The sequence below is a fragment of the Setaria italica genome, chromosome VIII, assembly GCF_000263155.2.
Source record: "Setaria italica strain Yugu1 chromosome VIII, Setaria_italica_v2.0, whole genome shotgun sequence".
NCBI classification, from domain to species: domain Eukaryota; kingdom Viridiplantae; phylum Streptophyta; class Magnoliopsida; order Poales; family Poaceae; genus Setaria; species Setaria italica.
Window position 1 is genome coordinate 27,699,392 of NC_028457.1, and position 20,352 is coordinate 27,719,743.

Here is a 20,352-nt window from a genome sequence, read left to right on the forward strand (position 1 = left end):
ACGACGCAGGACTCACCGTCCGACGGCTAGTGCCCGGATCGGACGTGGCGCTAGCAGCGCCGATATGAAAAATGTTGCACTTTGTGTGTGTCGATAGTGATCCATTGGCAAGTGTGATCATGGTATTTAAAAAATCCATAAAAGAGTGAAATTATAGGAATTGGATCATAACTACCTGCCTTAAGTGGTCAAATTTGAATTTGATTTGAATGTGAAAATTAATTGAATGTGGTAAATAAATGAGGGTATGAAAATCTTTTCACACTACCACTAATCTATCTGAAAAAAATTGCAATCTTTATGGAACAGGGAACATATAAATATTGACTTATTTGTAACATTGCTTTCAAATTTTCAAAAAGAAAAGTAGCATTGCCTTCTCACTAGCGTTCTTTCAAGTTTGGTAGATTATTCAGCAGACTTTTGACTTGTCTTAGTATGGACCAAAGCCCAAATTGGATTGGGCTTAGCCCACAAATGGACTGCTTGTTACATGGGCTTTGTTGGTTTATCGGACATTTCATAGCGTTATTTGAATCCAAGTTCTCTTTGGCTTCTCCGATGAACGGATGATTATTAACTTGCCAGCAGTGTTTATTTTTTTAAAAAAACACTAGCCAGCAGTGTTTAGTTTAAAAAAACACTTGCCAGCAGTGTAAGACTAACACTTGCCGTAATTCGTGACTGAGAATGGGCCTTGGGTCAAGTTATGCACGCCCGGGGCAGGTGTTTCTTGACTTGCTGATGACATGACTCGCAAGCAGCTTTCCTAGTAGGTAGTTTGTTCCACCTGACGCAAGAATTTCCCTTCCAAAAAGGACTAGACTATCGAGTCTCTACTTGATGCAAGTTTTTCCATGCCTGAAGGACTGCCCGAGCAGTTGAGCTACTTGACGACAAAGGTTTTCGACCCCAACGACTAACGAGGCGAAGAGCAACGTTGCCTTAAAACAGATCCATTAGGAGATTCGGCCTATGAGGCCCATTAGATTCGAACATACGGTCCGTGCTCCCGCTCTTTTCTTCAACGTAACCTGTAATAAGCCTGTAAGGCTGCAGATAGTTTTGATTTGTAGCGTTGACAACAAATGAGTAATTGAGTATAATGTGGTAAAATTATAAAATAAAAACTCACACAAAAATTGAAGGTATCCTGGAAAAAAAAATCAGAATTCAGACGTGTGATCATAGCCGGAGGGAAAAGGGATTAGGATGCTATGGTCCTCCTACACACGCAGGGAAACGTACTCTATCTGTGCTTTCAAAGGTGGACGGCGCATGTGCACCATTTTTTTCACCGATCAACCCTGGCGTGCCACAGCGGCGAGACCTTGGCACCAATCGAGCTCAGTCCTCTCTATCGCTCACCTGGGCTCTGGGCTCATGTTTGCGGCGGTCCACTTAGTTCTGGTCCGAAATGGCCACAGGCCCGTAGAAAAGTTCTGACCCACCACATTCTTCCATGGGAAACAGGTGTCCCTCTCATGGAAGGAACATGCATGGCGTGCATGCACACATGGACTACATGAACCGTATCTTGAGTTCGTGACTAGCGGAAAATACGTACCATATGTTTATCAGTACGTCAATTAGTTAAACTAATCGGGCTACAAAATTCATTTGTCATAGTGCCAGGTAATGAATGTTTAATTCCAAAGCAATGCCGTTCATGCGTTGCACCATGTAAAAGAAAACAGAGAGAGAAGAATACCCAACCTCTGGCTCTGGGTCATGTGTTCCGATAGGAAGATGAAGAAAATCATAGGCCAACTTGCAGTAAAGACTGAGTTATAATTTAGTGACTAAAAACTAAAAAATTCACGTGAATATTGAAATAAATGCAAGTGCCAAATTTATTGTGGAAGTTAATGTTCAGCTAATAAATACAACTTTCTTGTGAGCACAAATATTTTTAAGATTCAACTAAAATCTTAAAAAGTGCATTCAACCGTTTAATTTTCAAGTTATTATTCAAACCATGCAAATGTGAAATGAGATAAAATACGGAATAATCGAACACGTAATTTATCCAAAAAAATGTAAGCATATGATTACATTACAAACTTGAAAAGTAAACAAAAACTAAAAATTCGTAAGTAGCAAAAAAACTTCGAAGTTTTTAAACAAAAGAGTCGTGAAGGTCAATATTATGGACCATTGCACAAAAGAGTTCAGACAGTCGACTCGCAGGAAAAAAAAGAGAGGGGAATTCGTACACGTAGTACTATGGCATGCATGTGTCAGACTAAAACAAAAACGAGCCCATCACAAATCCCCTATAAATACCAGCGTATGTGTGCACTGGCTACCAAACCCAAAGCTGCAGCACAACTACACAGTATACACAACCACAGGGCAAAAGGTAGCCTTCGTTCGCATCAATCAAAGGAAAGAAATGGCTCTCGTCCATGACCACGAAGAAGTGAGCTCTCACGAGGAGGACATGGTCGAAGCTTTCGCCCTCCTCTACCACCACGTGTTCAGCTACATCAAGCCGATGGCGCTCAAATGCGCCGTGGAGCTCGGCATCCCCGACGCCATCCACGGCCGCGGCGGCGCCGCCACCCTCGCGGACATCGCCGCCGACACCGGGGTGCACGAGGCCAGGCTCCCCGACCTGCGGTGCCTGATGAAGCTGCTGACCACGTCGGGGCTGTTCGGCGCCACCGCCGCCGCCGTTGCGGACGGCGGTGGCGAGGCGGCGGCCGCGTACACGCTCACCGCGGCGTCCAGCCTTGTCGTCGGCCCGCGCGGCCTGTCCAACATCGTGCGCTTCGGGGACGGCCCCGTTTCCCTCTCCCCGTTCTTCGACATGCCGGCGTGGCTCCGGACCGCGCCGGCGCCGGAGGCGCCCAAGTCGCTCTTCGAGCTTACGCACGGCCGCTCCCGGTGGGACCCGGCGAACGCCGACGACGAGACCATGAACGGCGCGGCCTTCGCCGAGAGCCGGCTCCTGATCGAGGCCGTCCTGGGCGGCCACGGCGACGTCTTCCGCAGGCTGACCTCGCTGGTCGACGTCGGCGGCGGCCACGGCTCGTTCGCCAAGGCCATCGCCGCGGCTTTCCCGAACGTCAGGTGCGCCGTGATGGATCTCCCTCACGTCGTCGCCGACACCCCTGACGCTGGTGGCGACGTGCAGTTCGTCGCCGGCGACATGTTCGAGTCCATTCCGCCAGCGGATGCTGTTTTGCTCAAGGTATGCGTGTGTGTATGTCTTCTAAATAGATCTTCACCATTTTGCTCAAATCTTGACCACTAACATGCGTGCGTATTATAACTTTTCCTCGACAAAAACACTAACATTTTCTCTTTTGGTTTTAGTATGTTTTGCATTGTTGGGACGACAACAATTGCGTCAAGATTCTTAAGCATTGCAAGGACGCCATTCCTGCAAGAGATGCTGGAGGAAAGGTGATAATCACGGAGATGGTGCTGGGGTCCGGACCTCGTGACACAAATGTTGCCGAGACAGAAGAGATGCACAGCTTGTTCCTCACCTGCATCAGCGGCATCGGACGAGAGGAGCACGAGTGGAAGAACATCTTCACCGATGCTGGATTCAGCGACTACAAAATCACTCCAGTGATGGGCCCTATTTCGGTTATCGAGGTTTACCCTTAAAAGTTGAACGGAAAAAAGCTTGCCTACATGATGAACTCCAGTGACATATAATAATGTGATTCCAGCTGCGTTCAGTAATAGCTAAATAAGCGTGCTGCTAGCTGCCTCAATACTTCATTAGCGCGCATGTAGTTGTCTTTTTCTTTGAATGTTTTATTTCGGTGTGAGTTCATCGAGCTTTGTTGTCTTTGGAGTATATAAAGTCAATAAATGCAATTATATGTTGCTGTAACTAATTCTGTCCGGCAGTGATCCTGGTACCAAACGTTTCAACTAGTTATATGGAGGTGGTATTGGTCGTGGAGAGGGAACCACCCATCGAGGGGGCCATGGCAGAGGTGGTGCGCATGGTCGACGACTGGGCGCCATCGGTGGCACTGCTGGGTCAAGGCATCCCCACCGTCTTGGTGGCAGCGGCAGGCTGCGAGGGGGCGCGTAGTGGGCAGCAAGGGGGGCCATGGTGACGCACACCTGTAGGTCAAGCTATTAGCAGCCGGGGAATCCTGGCCCCTGCACTTGCGTTAGCACCAGGTGTCCACAATAGCCTGACGTCGTCCCTTTCATGGCGCTAAGAGACTGTGAGTAAGGCACGGGTTCACCGAATATAGTAATAAAAATCGTTCGTAATTTGTATTTTCTTTGTAAGTTGTTTGTATATATCACCACGAATTACATAGTATGCTAGCCATAGTATAGATTGATTCGATCAGTTCCTAAAGCACAGTTATAGGTGATTGATTCGATCGGATGGCAGCGATATGATAGGCAGTTTAGATCCCATAGTGAATGAGACAAAAGACGATGACTTCAAAAAAGCCACACTATGATTCTAAATTCAAGTAAGGGAAGGTTGGAATATGACTATTGAGGTTAGTGGTAATAGATCGCCATGTCAATATGATACCCGAAATATCTGTTGTGCAACGGGCACTGAAAGTGCTTGAGGATCGGACATTGTGTATTTCATCCGCGACTTTAGCTATTTTCAAATGAAAGCCCTTGAGGAAGGTGAAGAGGATGTGGCTTTGATCACCAAGAGAATGTCACAACTAGTATAATAACATCGATAATATTGTTATGACTTTAGACTTTAGTTGTGGATTTTCAATTCTTGTTGTTAATGATGTTTTGTATGCATGTAGGGCCATTTTGATCTAAGCTCGATATCAGCCAGCTTGAATCCTCTCTTATCACAAGCATGTAAGAATATTGGTCCATATCACTTCTGATACGTTGTACTGGACATGATTCGGAGGGCACGTACTAGGGTCGTTACAATGACAACAATGGAAAGGTTGTCGACGTTCGTTATCGACTATATTCCGGCCTCCAATTCCTAGAAAATATGAAGCATATGAAAAAAATGAAATAATGGGGTTCAACGAGTTTTGCTGTCTATTTACTATTAATAAGAGGTGGACCAAGTCTGGGCCAAATTGAGCCCAAAGCCGGTAGGCATAATCCATTATTCATGTCAATGCAATTTTCTACTGGTAGGCATAATCGAAAGAGGTTTTTGCACCGGCACGGATGAGATGCTTTGCAATAGTGGATATAGCTCAAGGTAATGTTTCAACTAAATGGAGGTGTGATGCAAATGGAAAAAAACATGAACATACATGAAAAGGCATATATACAGAGTAATGGGTACCAAAATTTGTCATAACTGAATAAAAATTACAGTGTACCTTTAGACAATGACTATGCTCGATAAATAATGGAATGAAAAAACAATACTAGTCCACGGGTGCAATATAGATACAGTCACGCATAGCCACATGCTTACTGCTAACTCTTGTAAAAGGGGAGGACAGTGTAGACAGTTTGCAGCAAGGTGGCCATGAGTAGGATGACGGCGGCAACGAGCGAGATGAACACCCATGGGTTGCTCATGTAGCTATGCACGAAGTTGGCTCCCCACTTGTTCAAGTGTTTGGCGTAGTGGGCGTTCCAGTGTTTGGCGCAGTGGGTGTTCACATTCTTTTGCACGACGATCAGCTTGGTGGACGGGTGCATCAGTGATGCCTTGCCCACGGTGTTTAACATCTCTGCCAACTCCTTGTCGTCGCTGCCCCAAAAGTTCTTGATGAGCTCTTTGGACCTGAGCAGCGCGACATCTCTTTCCGATTTAATCAGATTGACCACGAAGGCTACGTAGGACAGCACTTGGTACCCTATGTCTGGGTGAACCTGCTCGAAGGCGAGCAGATTCAGATAGAGTTTCTCCGTGTCCCCGTAGGCCTCGATTACTGGCATGCTCAGCACGCCATTTTTGAAGTCAATGTCATTGATGAAGTGAGTGCATTTCTTGAAATGGATCCCTGCCTCGCTGAGCTCCACGGCAGATGGCATGCATATGGGATCCACGTACACGGACGAGTCTGAATCCGGACGGTCTTCGTGGTGTGCACGGGGGCCACATAGGGTTCTATGTAAAATTTCGAACGGATGGAGGCCTAGCTTGCCAAGATATTCATCATTGGCAGGACCTTCATCGCACGAGAAATAGTGCAGATAACGCACTACCATTTCGTTGATGTCCGCAGCACTCTGTGGTAATGATTGAGATGGAGTAGATAGTAAGAACAACGTATAGATGTTGCCTTGTTGCACTTCGTACGTTATTCCTAAGGTTTGGAGAATATACTCCCTCCGTATCAGATTACTATTCGTTTTGACTTTTCTAAACATATAACTTTTGATATGCAACTACATATATACTGTATGTCTAGATATATCTAGAAAAATGAAAATAAATACATTTTGGGATGGAGGAAGTATAATGCAACGATAAGAAATGATTCGATTCAGTTATTATGGTAGGATTTGGATCGGTATCCATCTCTACGTCTAAACATTTCATGAGTTGTGCAAGAAAATTCATTTCAGGCCAGAAATAAATACCCACTGCAAACTTGAAAAGATTTTTTTTTTCTAACAACATACTCCCTCTGTCCCAAATTATAGGTAGTTTTATTAGATTTATAGACTTTATTATACACTCGGATATACCATATGTGTAGATGCATAATAATATTATGCGTCTAGAAAAGTTAAAATAACCTATAAATTGGAACGGAGGGAGTACTCGAATTTCAATCTCTAGATCAACCACAAATAAACAACTAATAAAATAGCGATAATAATGAAATAACAGTACAAAGACTACTAAATACTCACCGGAGTAGTTCCAAGCTGCACGGCTAAAAGCCTTTGTAGAACGATCAGAGGCAACTGGTTTTCCATCACGATCATGTCGGACCGGAAGCCCGGCCACAAAACATGGTTACCGTGGTCGCTGAAGATGGGATCATTGGGCGCATAGTCCCCCTGCCTTCCATTCTCCGACATGAGCTCTAGCAAGAAGCACCCATCCATGACCATCATCTCGACGAAGCGACCTCTGCTCGCCCCACGCCATTTCTCATCGAGGCCATGGTAGGCTTCCAGCAGCTGATCCGCCATCTCCTCGACCGCATCGACGAAGTCGCGGAGCGACTTGCCGGCGGAGCGCTTGACCAGGTGCAGCACCGCCCGGCGTTTGTGCTCCTCCATGGGAAGCAGCTCAGGCTTACCGTGGTGGAAGGGGCCCAGGGAAACCAGGCACGGCATGTAGGCACTTTTGTTGGTAAAGCTCTTGAGATGCTCCGGCACCCGGTAGATGGACGGCTTGCCCCATCGTGCCGCCTCCTCTGACGGGCCGGTGCCTGGTAGCAGTTTCTCCATATCCACCACCCAGCTGCTACAGAGCTCGTTATTATCCACTCTTACCGTAGTCTTCTTCATCATCATCAGCTTCTTCTCTGCTCGCACAGGCCGGCATTCCCTCCGTTTGATCTCTTGCGCGCCCACTTATAGGACTGCTCGAACATATTTTTTTCGTGCGGAAAAAGCTTCCCGCGGTCGTTGTTCCTGTTGTTCCCTGCATTTTGGGAACTGTTATCCGGCCTAGAAACGAACAAATTGACTGACCCGGGGATACCGGGGCTCGAAAACATAGAAGGTGTGTGGGCTCCCGCGCAACAAGTGGTCTGTCGTCTGTTTGTCCATATATTGCTTTCAGAGAGTCAGAGACGAAGTTTCTCTTGGCATGTACAACGCGTACCATTATTTGTTCAGCTAGCAACAGCAGCTGCACATGGAACACTGTTTATGGTTCCAACATTTTCCTCTTTCTTTCCCAACTACGGGCAAACCCGAAATTTCATTACGTAGGAGCAACGAACAAATTGACTGACCAGCGATGCCTGGGCTCGAAAACGTTATACGGTGTGGGCTCCCGCGCAACAAGTGGTCTGTCGTCTGTTTGCGCCATGCCATATGGCTGCTGCGTCTTGCTTTCGGAGAGCCAGAGATGAAGTTTCGCTTCGGCGGCTTCGCATGTCCAACACGTTCACAGACTACACGAAGGGTACTATGTTCAGTTAGCAACAACAGCTGAACGTGGATCCTACATTTTTCCTTTTCATTTGGTCCCACTGTGGGCGAACCGAAAATTTCATTACGTAGGAGCAACGAAATTTCATTATATGTTCCTACGTTTTTTCCACCTAACATCTCCTGCCGCATGCTCTGGATCTGTGGACTCTGGTAATCTAGAATGCTAGACCGCTGGCGGTGTCACCAACCATGGGCCTACTGGTCACTCCGATCCAAAGGCTGAAGCCACTATTGGGGAAAGCCATTTATACCGGTTCCTAACCTCACTTTAGTAACGGTTGTGCAACCGATATTGCTACTTCGATACTAAAACCGCGTCAAATAACCAGTACTAAAGAACTATTAAAAATTAAAAAAAAGAATCCCGCCGCCAGCCCCCGCCCCACCCTCCCGCTGCCCCCGCCCTCCTACCCGGCCCTCCTGCTGCCCTCCCACACTGCCACCGCTGCTGCCCTCCTGTAGCCCTCACGCCACACCCTCCCGCAGCCCTACGCCGCCTACAGATCCGTGCTACAGCATGTGCCCGCCATCGCCCGCCGATCCGCCCCGCCGCTGCTCCTCATTGCTGGTGAGTTGCGAGCGGAGGGGGGAGGGGAGGGGAGGCAGAGGGGGGAAGGGAGCATAGTGGGTGGTGGTGAGAGGAGAGGCCAGAGAGAGAGGAAGGGAGAGGATTGTGTGCAGGCGAAGGGGAAGAGATAAGGCAGAGGGGGCCGGGCAGAAGATAATTAAGATGGGCCGGTGAGGCCACCAGGCGGAGGAGATAAGGCCCCTTTAGTACCGGTTAGGGGTTCAAACCGGTACTAAAGGTAGTACCAGGTGGAGGCTGGGTGACCTTTAGTATCGATTGGAGCCCCCAACTGGCATTAAAAGGGTCACAGGGGGCTTCTAAGGAGCTATCCGATAGACCCAGTAGTAGTGCTCACATTAGTACCGAATCAAAAACAAACCGGTACTAAGGGCTAAGATCAATGCTCAGTTTTCCAGTAGTGAGCATCCTTCTGCCCACCTTGTGCTATCGAACACTAGTGTGACATCACAAAATCTTCTAATTTTGAAATATCAATAGAACATTTAATTGCACGAATAGTAATTTTCTAAGAAAATCTAAGATATAATGGGTTATGCTTTGATTTGTTGCATTCTTGCTCGCTACTCCCTCCGTCCCAAATTACTATTTGTTTTAGTTTTTCGAAGTACATGACCTTTGTTACGTGTCTAGATATAGAATATATCTAGATGCATAGCAAAATGTACGAATCTAGAAAATCCAAAATGAATAGTAATTTGGGGCGGAGGGAGTACATCTCAAATGTTTTAGGTTTTTATCTGATTAGATTTTAGTAAAAACACATTCCATCTTTGGGCCTGTCGTATTTTTCTTTTTCTAATTTGTTTTATTTTTTATAGTGTTTCTAATTTGTGTTCTAGGGTCTTACGAATCATGATGAAGGTGTAGGACCCCTTTACGGAATCATCGTGCTGACCTGTATCACCAGCTGATACAAGCACAAACACCGAAATAGCATCCAAACAATGTACAAGCTTTATGAATGAAGCAAAATAAGGTGCATACGGCCTTCTGACTTCTGTAGCTGATTGCAGCGTAATTTGTGCTCGCTCCACATGGCAAATGGACTATAAGTTTACCTTCTCTACCCGAGCACTCCAAGGAACTATACCTGAACAATGAATGTTCTTCAGCAAGATGAATATACTTATAGTTCGTCCTCAGCTAGTCTCAACAATTACAAAATAATTAGATACATTTGGTTATATAACAAGGAATAAGGATTTAAAGTCATAATCATAGGCGTAAAACATCTCACCATGCAAATAGTGATTAAAGTGGTTAGCATTTTGAAAAAAGGACTATTTTGAAAAGAACAAGATAAGCAATTACATCCCCTAATTTTATTACCGGTCTCTAGATTCTAAATATTGCTGCCCAGTCCGAGCCTCTGAGGACTATGTTCCATAATATCCCAAAAGTGCTATCGCATCCAAAGTGTTTACAAGGACTTATCAAAGGGGCTTTGTCTTACTGGAATCATGATCACATGACCATGATCCTTGGCTATTTGGACAGATTTAAGTATTGATTGACGTAGAGTTATGCAATTTTACCCACACTGTCGACTAGCCAACCTCCTAGAAAGGAGCTACTGGCCTAGTAGATCCATACTCTTGAGCAGCATTCCATAAGTTCACCCATAGAACAGCCAGGGGCATGAATGACCAGGTGCACCGAACACCCATTAAAATATCACAAGAAGAAATAGGGGATATAACCTTGTTTGTAAACTACAGAGAGGCAGAATTTACGAATGCCGGCCAGACACAGACGGTATGGTATGCTCTTAGTGATCTATTCTTGTCTTAGACCCTTAGGCAAGATTACTGGGTTTAGTGAGTGGGGTTGCCTCACATAATAGGTACCTCCGAAGGGTCATATCTTTTTGGCTCGTGTGGTTGTATGAGAACATAATAAGAAAAGCATCGCCCAATGAGCCGATCCCTCTATGACCAAGACAAGATCCATGGATATGAATATATGATCCCCTATCGAAAGACTGTCCATTGCCCCATCTTCGTTCTAAAACTACTCTGTGGTTTCCATTACTATCTTTTCCTATACTATACTGAACCATTTCGTGCAGCCAGGCTGCAAAGCTCCATCCATGCAGTCCGACACCTGATGGTTGTCGCGTGGACAAGCATGGGACGCCCTGCTGCTCGCAAGCTTCCTCCCGTAGAGATCAATCACGCTTGGCTCACACGATTCCTGGAAATCGTAGCTCAGCTCGCAGCTAGCGCTCAACTCGCATGTGCAAGATGCGGTTCGCAGCGCTGGACTCACAGGCAGAAGAGTAATTTCCTTTTTGCTTCGAGCAAAACCCGCAACCTGGCAAGGTCCTCTGCAGGAGCCGATCAAGAAGTCCCACCAAGTCATCCGTCGCAATCCGCACACCCCCCGTCATCCGCCGTCGCCGCTGTGGTCCGCCACAATCCGCACACCCCACCTACCCCCGTTCTCATCGGCAGACACCTCTAACTCCCGTCGTCCTCCGCTACCATGGCCTCCGTCATCTTCTGTCGTCCTCCGCCGCCAAAGCAGTTGCCTCACCCACCGATGGTTCTCTTGTCCGACCTCTTGAAGTGGCACCTCCACTCCCTGGTTCACCGTTCGCCGCCACAATCGCCTCGCCCACTAGCTCCCCCCTCACAACTACACCAGCAGGCACCTCAACCTACAACTGGGTCATAGAAGGTTATATGCTTCAATTTGAACTAATTTTAGTGCCCTTTTGATTTGTTCTATGTGGTACATTAGGACATTGATGTTGTTCAGTTGATGCAGACCACACAGGTGGATGGACCAATTGTGCCCACATAGGTACTTTTTTTCCCGGTCAGTTATTCATGAATTTTACTTTCCGCATATGTCTTTGTCCATTGTAGATGCTAAGAATAATAGGTTTCACAGTCATGGTATTTTAGTCCCTATGTATGTCCTATTGTCTTACAGTTGTGGTATTTCTGTGCCCCGGTAAATATTTGATTCCATCATACAAGCTTTCTGTACAAACTTGTGCATCCAAATAAATGCCAGTCCTGTTCATATCTCCTAGATTGTTGCTATCTTGAATCTTCATATGGCTATTGTCTGTACCATGAGCAATCTTTCACATACATGAGTCTTTTTTGTTTGTGTTTCATCTCACAAGAAAATGAAAGTACAAAATTCAGATGCAGATGAAAGGAGTGATGAATTATTTCAGAGGTGAAGATGGTGTGCAGTGAAGCAATATGCTGCAGTTCTGGAAGGAACATGACAAGGGCATCATACTGTTCTATTCGGATGCATAGTGTAGTTAAAACGTACAATGTATGGATGTGCTAAACATAAAGAGTTTGTACAGGTAGTTATCAAATTCTTCAATGTATGGATGTGTTAAGAAAAGAGATTGTTATGAAATAAATATGGATGTTATGAAGAATTGAGTTTGTATCTCTCATTTGGAGGAGGATCTGAAATACAGTATAGATGCATATTGTGAAATTTATTCTGTATATCTCATTTGGTGGTTTTAAACTACAAAGGCTAAACATCGGAACATATAAATATAATTGGAAGGTTCTGAAAAAAAAGTTTGGATGTGCTCTAAAAATGAGACTGTAATATAAGCCTGGATGTCCTCAATAGGAATTTATCTGCAATCTAACAAAAATACAAATATGGAATGATTACATATTTTCACACAAAGGTTACATGTTTTCTATATTTGGCACTCCATCATCTTTTAGCACTCCATCAAAATTTAATTTCATAATAGTTGGCTGTAATGTGGCAGATCAATCAACTCCTAGTAAGAGATTTGTATATCCTCCTTCGATATAAGGAGCACCCATGGTAGAAGAACTGCCATGCATGTTAAAGTGTGGCATCGTAGTATTAGCATATTCTTCTTGGTTCAAAAGAGCGACCATGGATGAAGATGGCCCATACACATCATTTGCAAAGTTGCATTGTGCTGCTAGCATCAATGCTACCATCGTTAAGATCCTGTATCATAGAATATGAAACTGTTCATAAAAAGTTGCATGTAAGCAAATCAAATATGAAAAGTGAATATAGTCAAGTCATATGACTTACGATAAATTGCTCTAGGTTAGCACCTTCATATCCTTCATATCTATTATTTGCTGCATTTATTGAATCTTGCCCTATATTCAAACATACGAAGTTAACTATACAAGCATCAAAAAGGGAAAAACATCATAGAATGGGCATGATCAATACCTTTCTCTTTACCACTTTTTTCCTTTCCTTTATTCTTTTCAAGGGAGATGGTCCCTCATTTACTCTTTGGGCCTTTTACCACCCGAGGAATTCTAAATGATATTTTACCTCTGAATGTGTTTGTAGTACAATCAATAGAAATTGGTGGAACCTCATTGGCTTTTTCTTGCATCTTGCTTAGAGAATTATCTGCTTCCAAATCCAAATTAGCTATTGCATTCTCCAAATAATCAAGAAGTTCTTTTGACCATGAACACTTCAAGGCAACGGATGTTGCTAAAGGTGGATTTACCAGTGAGATTACTGGGAAAAAAAAGAAAACAAACAGCTTGCAAGCATACAGTGTTATATATTATAATTACACGAGGGCCGGGGCTGGGATGATGCATGGATCGGATAGTTTGTTCAGGTGAGGATCGGAGCGCTAGCAGCAGCAACAGTCTCAGATGTGCATCTGCTTTATTTGGCACCAGCACTGCAAAAAGCCACAGGAGCCGAACATATTGTCGCTGCTTTCGTCTAAGCATACACGGTCGCATTCGTTGTTGTTGATCATTGCAAGGCACAGCCCTTTATAATTGGCACTCAGGTGATCCTTGCAAGGACGATGGTCCACCGACGCCGACTCTGCTGCATGGATCCGACCTGTGCAGGCATGAACGTCCATTTATGCAACAGAACAACTTTTAGCTAGCTTAAAGAAAGATTGATCAAACGACATCGATCGCGGCTTTGCAACATGTACGTAGTTGATGCATGTGCACGCGTGTACGTACCCGCAACGGCGGCTATGGCGACGAGTAAGAGGACGGCAGAGAGATTCTTTCCAGCTGAATGTGCCATTAGTACACTGCTTGTTTTCTGGTGGAAGTTGGTACGTTGATCGAACAAGATTGAGCGAGTAGATTTGTTGACGATCGAGTTTGGAGCGAGGAGTCTCTTCTGAACAAAAGAAAACATCACTACCCGACGGGCGGATCCATCGGACTTGCCAAGAATGTTGATCCTCGTCAAGGGCACCAGGCATCTATTTCTATTAGGGAATAATAATTAAACAAGAGCGATGGGAAGAGGAGGGTGATGACGACTAATGGGAGCTCTTTGAGGTCACGGCCATAGGTGAGGCCGTCCCTCCTGCCTATTGAAGGTAGTAAGCCTCTATAGTCCTTGTAGTGTTCAGCAAATACTGCGTCCGCCGGCTCTGCTACGTGTTTCATCTCTGTGCAAGGGTTATAGATTGAATTTGCACATTTTGTATATTCTATAACACGGATATTTCATAACTTATTTTTTCCACTAAAATGTTTGAGATAGGAAAAAGGGAATAATTTATGTGGATAGTACGTGTGTGAGCATATTTACCATTTCCTGAAGGACAAGGTGTTATAGGATGATATGAAAGTATGTAAAATAAAACTATTAATAATAACTAATCATTTTTTTTGTATTTAATTGTTGAAGTTACGTTGCTATACTACCATGAAACTTGAGAGTTATGTGTGCCTGATAAAGCGTGATTTCATCAAGAATTCTACATCTAGAGGGTACTATACCACGAGATGCAGCTGAGGTCATCATCATTAGTCACTACTCACTACGTCAGCTGTCGGCAGTATGATATATGAAAGACTTGGTAGTTCATTTGACTTTCTTTCTTTGCGTCTTGCTAAACTTCATAATGATGAAATGCAGACATTGCATGCGATTTGATCCAGATTGTACCACGAAATTACGCGCCGCGCCGATCCCAAGAGAAGACTTGGATGATGTCAGTAAGTATACAGGGAACGAAGACTTGCTGAAGTCTGAATTAATATAAGAAATGAGAGCCACCAGTTGATGCCTTTGAAGATCGAATCTCAGAAAAAAGAAATGGCACGTGCAGATCCAGTTTGGTTTGACATATATTTTCTGTGCTTGTTCATTGGATCCCTGCGATGCAGAGAGGGCAGAAACTTCTATTTAAGCCAGCAGCAGATGCCCAGCAGCGGCTTCATATGATCGGTGAGTACATGACCAAACGGCCGGTGAAATAAGTGGCCGACGCGACCGACGCGGCGGTGTTCCTGGCGTCGGACTATATATGGCAAGAGCGTCAATGGGCACAACCTCGTGCTGAGCGGCATGTTCACTGTTTAGTCTGTGTGGACGGGCCGGGAAGCTTCCGAGCTCATCGATCAGCTGCATGCAACTTGATCAGACTAGCTAGTTGCAGGCATCGTTACGCGCCTTGTTATTTTCTGAATAAATAGCGTGGCCGTGCGTGAACCACAGGCCAACAGCTAGACACTTAAGTTTCCATTTCAAACTTTTCATATTTTTCAATATTTGCCAATGGGATGGTCACCCATTATTGTGCAACTTCATTTGATGTAATTTCCTAACATCAATCCATCTGTACTCCCATTTGATTCTCCTAATGATTACTGAAATCAGGTCTTTATTGTCTCTTCCAAATACACCACTTGATCAACTTGCTTTAGGTTTTAAAAAGTACCACTACACTATTCAGTTGACCATGAAATATCATATACCTTCTACGAATTAAGACAATTTTGCCCTTATGCTATAAAGTTTTACAACTTTTTTCAGGATATAAAGTACTACTATATTTTTGTGTTTTTGAATAATGGTCAGCAAGCAATAAGAGTAAAGTGCGGCAAAAGTAAAATTTGCAATGAAAGTAAAAAATGAAAAACAAACTAATTAAGTGAGATTATCGAGTCTGAACACACTTGCCTCCCTAGCAACAGCACCATAAACAAGTTTGATCGTGCGCACTTTTCTCTTTACAATGGAGTTGATTATGTGCTTCTAATGTCAAAGTGCCAGAAATTGTCTCTGGTGGAGAACTCACTTTTAGTCCCGGTTGATTGTCACACCCGGTTTTAAAACAAAACCAAGTGTTACCTATATGTGTGCCAGGATCAAGTTTTATACATATAGTGACGTCATAAGTGAATAACAACAACAATATCATGTAAAAAGATGCAAAAAGGTACTTACAAGACTATCAGAGAAATACAACTTTAATCTTGGAAACGGAGGCTCCAAACTTCACAGGCACTCGACTGGGGGTTGCGTACTCCTAGAACTCAGCACCATCTTCAGAAGACTTCACATACCTTCTTCTTCCGAGCAGCACTAAGCAAGGGTGAGTACACTTATGGTTGGTAGTCAACAAGGCCACAGGAGCTAACCAGAATAATGATTTAATCCATCTTCAAGTTTAATTAATCATGTGAGGGTTCAGGACGCTCTTAACCATGAGCACGCCTGATATATCAATTTTACACTCCGCAGAGGTTGTACATTTTTACCCACAAGTCACGTAAAAGTTCAGAGAACTTTGAACCCAACCACGCGGTGCTAGGTAGGCACCATACTACACTTCCGAGGTGTGATTGCATAGGGACGCTACGAGACCTTTACAAAGATTCCCTAGTAATTGGTAACCCATTAAGGTTTTCGGAGCCGTAGGAGAGCATAACAGCCCCCTAGTACTACAGTGTCTTAGCAAAGCCCACGTCTCAAGAGAGTGGGTGCTATACCCCATCAACTGCCGCCCTTCTTGCCCTTTCGGTAAGATTACCCCAGGCTAGAGTCTCTAATTAATTAGCTCCTATACTATAGCTCACGCACCTCGCCTCCGCCCCCATGCACACATGCACCCCTCCCTCCTGTCGGGCATGCATCCCAGGCCCGCGAGTAGGCCCTGTGCGGCCCACTAAGGGGCGTACTCGGACGAAATCAAGACTTGGGGGCTACGCAGCAAAGCGTATCCCACTCGGATTCCCGAAGCCTAGTTAGGTATACGTATGGAAACTACTATGTCTACACCGAGTAGAACTCTGTAACTGTACCCGACTAGGATTCTAGCTTGTAACCCTACTCCCCCGACTATATAAGGGCGGGCAGGGACCCCCCTCAAAGACAACTCCCTCAACTCACCCAAGTTCAATACAATCAACACACAGGACGTAGGGTATTACACGATCTAGCAGCCCGAACCTATCTAAATTGTGTTCCTTGCGTCACCATTGACTCCTTGATTCTCGATGGCACTTACCACACAAAAGACCACCTAGGGTACCCCCTAGGCGGGTTGCCAGTCTAAAACACCGACAGCTGGCGCGCCAGGTAGGGGTAGTCGCCGAGTTTCTCTACGCGAGCTCAATGGCACATGTCATTATCAAGCCTGCTTTCACCTTCAAGGCAGGCGCAACCTTTGTTTTTGGATCTTAGCTCTACATCGCCGATGGCACTGGATCGTTTCAGCATCAAATCATCAGCATCCAGGAGAAAAAACCTCTCGATGAAAGCTTCCCGCAGACAGAAATAGGAGATTTTGTCGAGAAAAGCCAAATTTTCAAAGTCAGCTACACAGAGTTCGATTACGCTTCGGACTCGACTTCGGTTCGGATTAGTCGACACAAGCCACAACCCTAGTCACTTCACAAGTTGACTTCAAAATGATTCCCATACGGATTCCGCAATATAGCCGAAGTCTAGCAAAGTCTCCTTACTCGAACTCAACTCGAACACGGGGAGGACAAGGACGACGACTCCGACTCAGACTACGTTCAAGAAATTCCATTACTAGGGCCAGCCCAAGGTTTGGTAGTCACTTCAATGCCTTAGGGCAGGTTCGTTCACTGGACAGGGATAAGGCCATCTCTCCTTAACCACAACTATGAGTCACGCCTTGTCGCTCACATAGACAACTTACCGTACCAAGAAGGTGTCCCGCTCACTTCAAGCTGCGAGGAGAGCTCTACAGAAATCGCAACGTCAAGCTCTGGAAGCTACTATCCAGACAGAGAAGTCTTTGTCATCACTCAAAATAACAATGTGGGTACTAGTCAACAGAGAACCCCTCGACGGATAGCGCAGCTTGACAACATTTCAGAGGATAAGTCATCAGCTAATGCTCCACAAGATGAAACTTCCGATCAAAGAAACCAAAGAAGGATACGAAATACTACTCGGGCTGAACGCCAACAAATGCTGGCTACAAACATTCCCATCACAAACCTTGAAAGAGCATTTGATGCAGTACAAGCTCAAGAGCACAACACTCCACTCGCAGCAATTGCCTCAATCAACCTTATATCAACTCTCATACCTCGAGATAGAGACAACGAAATAACATCTCAACTTGCACAGCGAGGCAATGGGCTAATTGTACAACTCGTAGAATAAGCTTACAAGCTACTCGATAAAGAATCACCAATCCCATCTATTCCTCGCAATTCAGCTCATCAAGAGGGTAGTAGGGGTGCCGCAGTCAACAATGGTTTCCACGAAGCACAAAGAAATAACAACAAGGTAGTCAACCAACCAAGGCAACATAGCCAAGGACTGAGCAAACGCGAAGCCCTAGTACGACATAAGGACGTTGGAGAGGCTAGCTGCACTAATTCCATAAAAAGTCCTCGCCATATCAAGAAAAATAATGAAGTATCAAATTTTAGTGATCTACGAGAAATAATCAATAGTCGCCGCGAGCGTGAAGCCGACAACTACAACCATTTCCCCGCCTTCACAACATGGGTAATGAGAACAAGACTACTCGAAAAATTTAAGCCAACAGGAATCACCAAGTATGATGGCAAGCAAGACCCAATTCAATGGCTCCGATGCTACTTGTTGGCAGTTGAAGCAGCAAGAGGCAATAATGACACAAAAGTCATCCATTTCCCCATATGCATGGAACCCGCGCCCCTAACATGGCTTGAGTCACTTAAGCCTAGAACAATTGACTCTTGGGAGGATTTGACAAAGGCTTTCACCAACAACTACGCGGGCTCCATGACTAGACCAGGTGTGGCGGAACACCTCGAATTAACTTAGCTAAAGCACGGTCAAGTTGCCTAACACGCAAATCCCATGCTTTAATCAAGTTAACTCGACGATCCGTTAGATTTCATCCGATGAAACCACTTAGACATGACCGAGTTAGCATAGCTCACGCGAAGGTGAGTGGTTCCAGAGAATACAATAGATCAACCAATTTAAACAAGTTCAACAATTCATTACACACTGGTTCAAAAATCAGAGTTTTACAAGATTCAAAACCAGCGGAAAGATGAAATAGCGGAAGCTAGCGCCGGGGTCGGATGTCCCTGATGAGGCCGATCAGGAGATCAGTGATTCCTCTCCTCGCCATCCAAGGAAGGATCCCACTCGACCGTCCACCCAGGAGGAAGCTGGGGCGGCCAAGTGCCAACAGTAGCACACTCAGAAGCTTCAACTTCACCTGAAAAGAGATGCCACAACAAGGCTGAGCTTCTAAGCTCAACAAGACTTAACCGACCGGTGGGGAAAACTACTCCACCACTTCTAGACATGCAAGGCTCTTTGGCTGAGGGGTTTGTTTTGCCAAAAGCAACTATAGTAGGTCCTCACTTTCAATATTTTACCTTGGATGGTGTCGGGATTGGCTGCCTTTAGATCTCGGGCGCTAGCCGCTGCCGTAGGAGCGGAGCGAGGAAAGGGAGGCAGCAGCCGTCGCCGAATCCACGATCCCCGAGGCACCCCTTGCCGAGCCCGCCCCCTTCGCGGGCATCCGGCTTCCCAATCCGACGCCGCTCCCTACCCACGCGTGGCTACGATGGGGGGATGCGATGGGGAGGGGATGGGTGCCCGGAGCTGGCGAGGCATGTTGGCAGACGGGGGAGGCGTGACCGTGGGGAGGAGGCGAGGCACGGACGGAGGGAGGAGTAGAGGCGGCGGCGACACAGGGAGGAGTCGTCGGGAGGTGGCGCGGTGCTGATGCAGGGAGGGGAGCGGTGGCAGCGCGGCGGGGACGCAGGGAGGGGGAGCGGACGGTGGGATGGAGCGAGCGGACGGGAGGGAGCGGAGGGGGCGATTTTTTCGTGCGGACGGGAGGGGGTGATGGATCCGACGCTTCCGCGCGCGAAGACGTGAAACGGATTGCCGATGTCGCACGGAGCGAGGGACATGGAGCGCGTGGCCTATTGACGGACCGCTTGCCTCTAGTGCCTGCAGCCGTGCTCCCCCGACGGCGCCTTCCCAGACGCCGACGAGCTCTGGCTGAGGCCGCACGCAGGGGCAGCGCGGGGGAGCATCGGGGCGCCCCGCTCCGGCCGTCGCCCGCCTGTCCACTGCCGGGCGGCGCCGGGCCCGGAGCCGGACGGCCAGACGGAGTGCGGCGGATCTCGATCCCCCGAGGGAGGGGGACGAGGGAGCTAATCTCTTTTCCCTTTAATCCCTCGCTTTCCTCTTTTTTCCACCCGAGCTGCCCTATATTCACAATTGGACTGCGGGTTGATTTCACAAAAGTCTGAGGGGTTTTTTGCGAAACGAGCGCGACGGCCAAAAATTGTTGTCAGAGACGTTGCTCGCTGCAATAATAGGTATAGATTATAGATTATTTTAATTTTTTTTATTCATAAATTTTGCTATGCATCTAGAGATATTCTGTCTAGATTCATAGCAAAATTTATGAACTTAGAAAAAGTCATAAT

The 20,352-nt window shown here is 45.9% G+C and overlaps 2 protein-coding genes across 2 annotated transcripts; one reads left to right on the forward strand and one right to left on the reverse strand.

Annotated features, from left to right (window-relative positions):
- Positions 1–2,351: 2,351 nt before the first annotated feature.
- Positions 2,352–3,740, forward strand: LOC101768087 (acetylserotonin O-methyltransferase 3). The gene is made up of 2 exons (XM_004979352.2): positions 2,352–3,196; positions 3,322–3,740. Exons 1-2 carry the CDS (start codon positions 2,396–2,398, stop codon positions 3,619–3,621), a joined length of 1,101 nt encoding a protein of 366 aa, XP_004979409.1. The 5' UTR covers positions 2,352–2,395; the 3' UTR covers positions 3,622–3,740.
- A 1,503-nt stretch (positions 3,741–5,243) lies between these two features.
- Positions 5,244–7,486, reverse strand: LOC101762549 (UPF0481 protein At3g47200). Its single transcript, XM_004980520.3, has 2 exons — positions 6,802–7,486; positions 5,244–6,171 (listed from the first exon to the last, which is right to left on the reverse strand). Exons 1-2 carry the CDS (start codon positions 7,411–7,413, stop codon positions 5,410–5,412), a joined length of 1,374 nt encoding a protein of 457 aa, XP_004980577.2. The 5' UTR covers positions 7,414–7,486; the 3' UTR covers positions 5,244–5,409.
- Positions 7,487–20,352: the final 12,866 nt, after the last annotated feature.

What these genes read in the sequence shown, in the direction of transcription:
- LOC101768087 (XM_004979352.2), top strand. Translation starts at nt 2,396, where the DNA reads ATGGCTCTCGTCCATGACCACGAAGAAGTGAGCTCTCACGAGGAGGAC. An exon ending in CGGATGCTGTTTTGCTCAAG is followed by an intron (nt 3,197 to 3,321) that starts GTATGCGTGTGT and finishes TTTTGGTTTTAG; the next exon opens with TATGTTTTGCATTGTTGGGA.
- LOC101762549 (XM_004980520.3), bottom strand. Translation starts at nt 7,413, where the DNA reads ATGATGATGAAGAAGACTACGGTAAGAGTGGATAATAACGAGCTCTGT. An exon ending in TGCAGCTTGGAACTACTCCG is followed by an intron (nt 6,172 to 6,801) that starts GTGAGTATTTAG and finishes TCATTACCACAG; the next exon opens with AGTGCTGCGGACATCAACGA.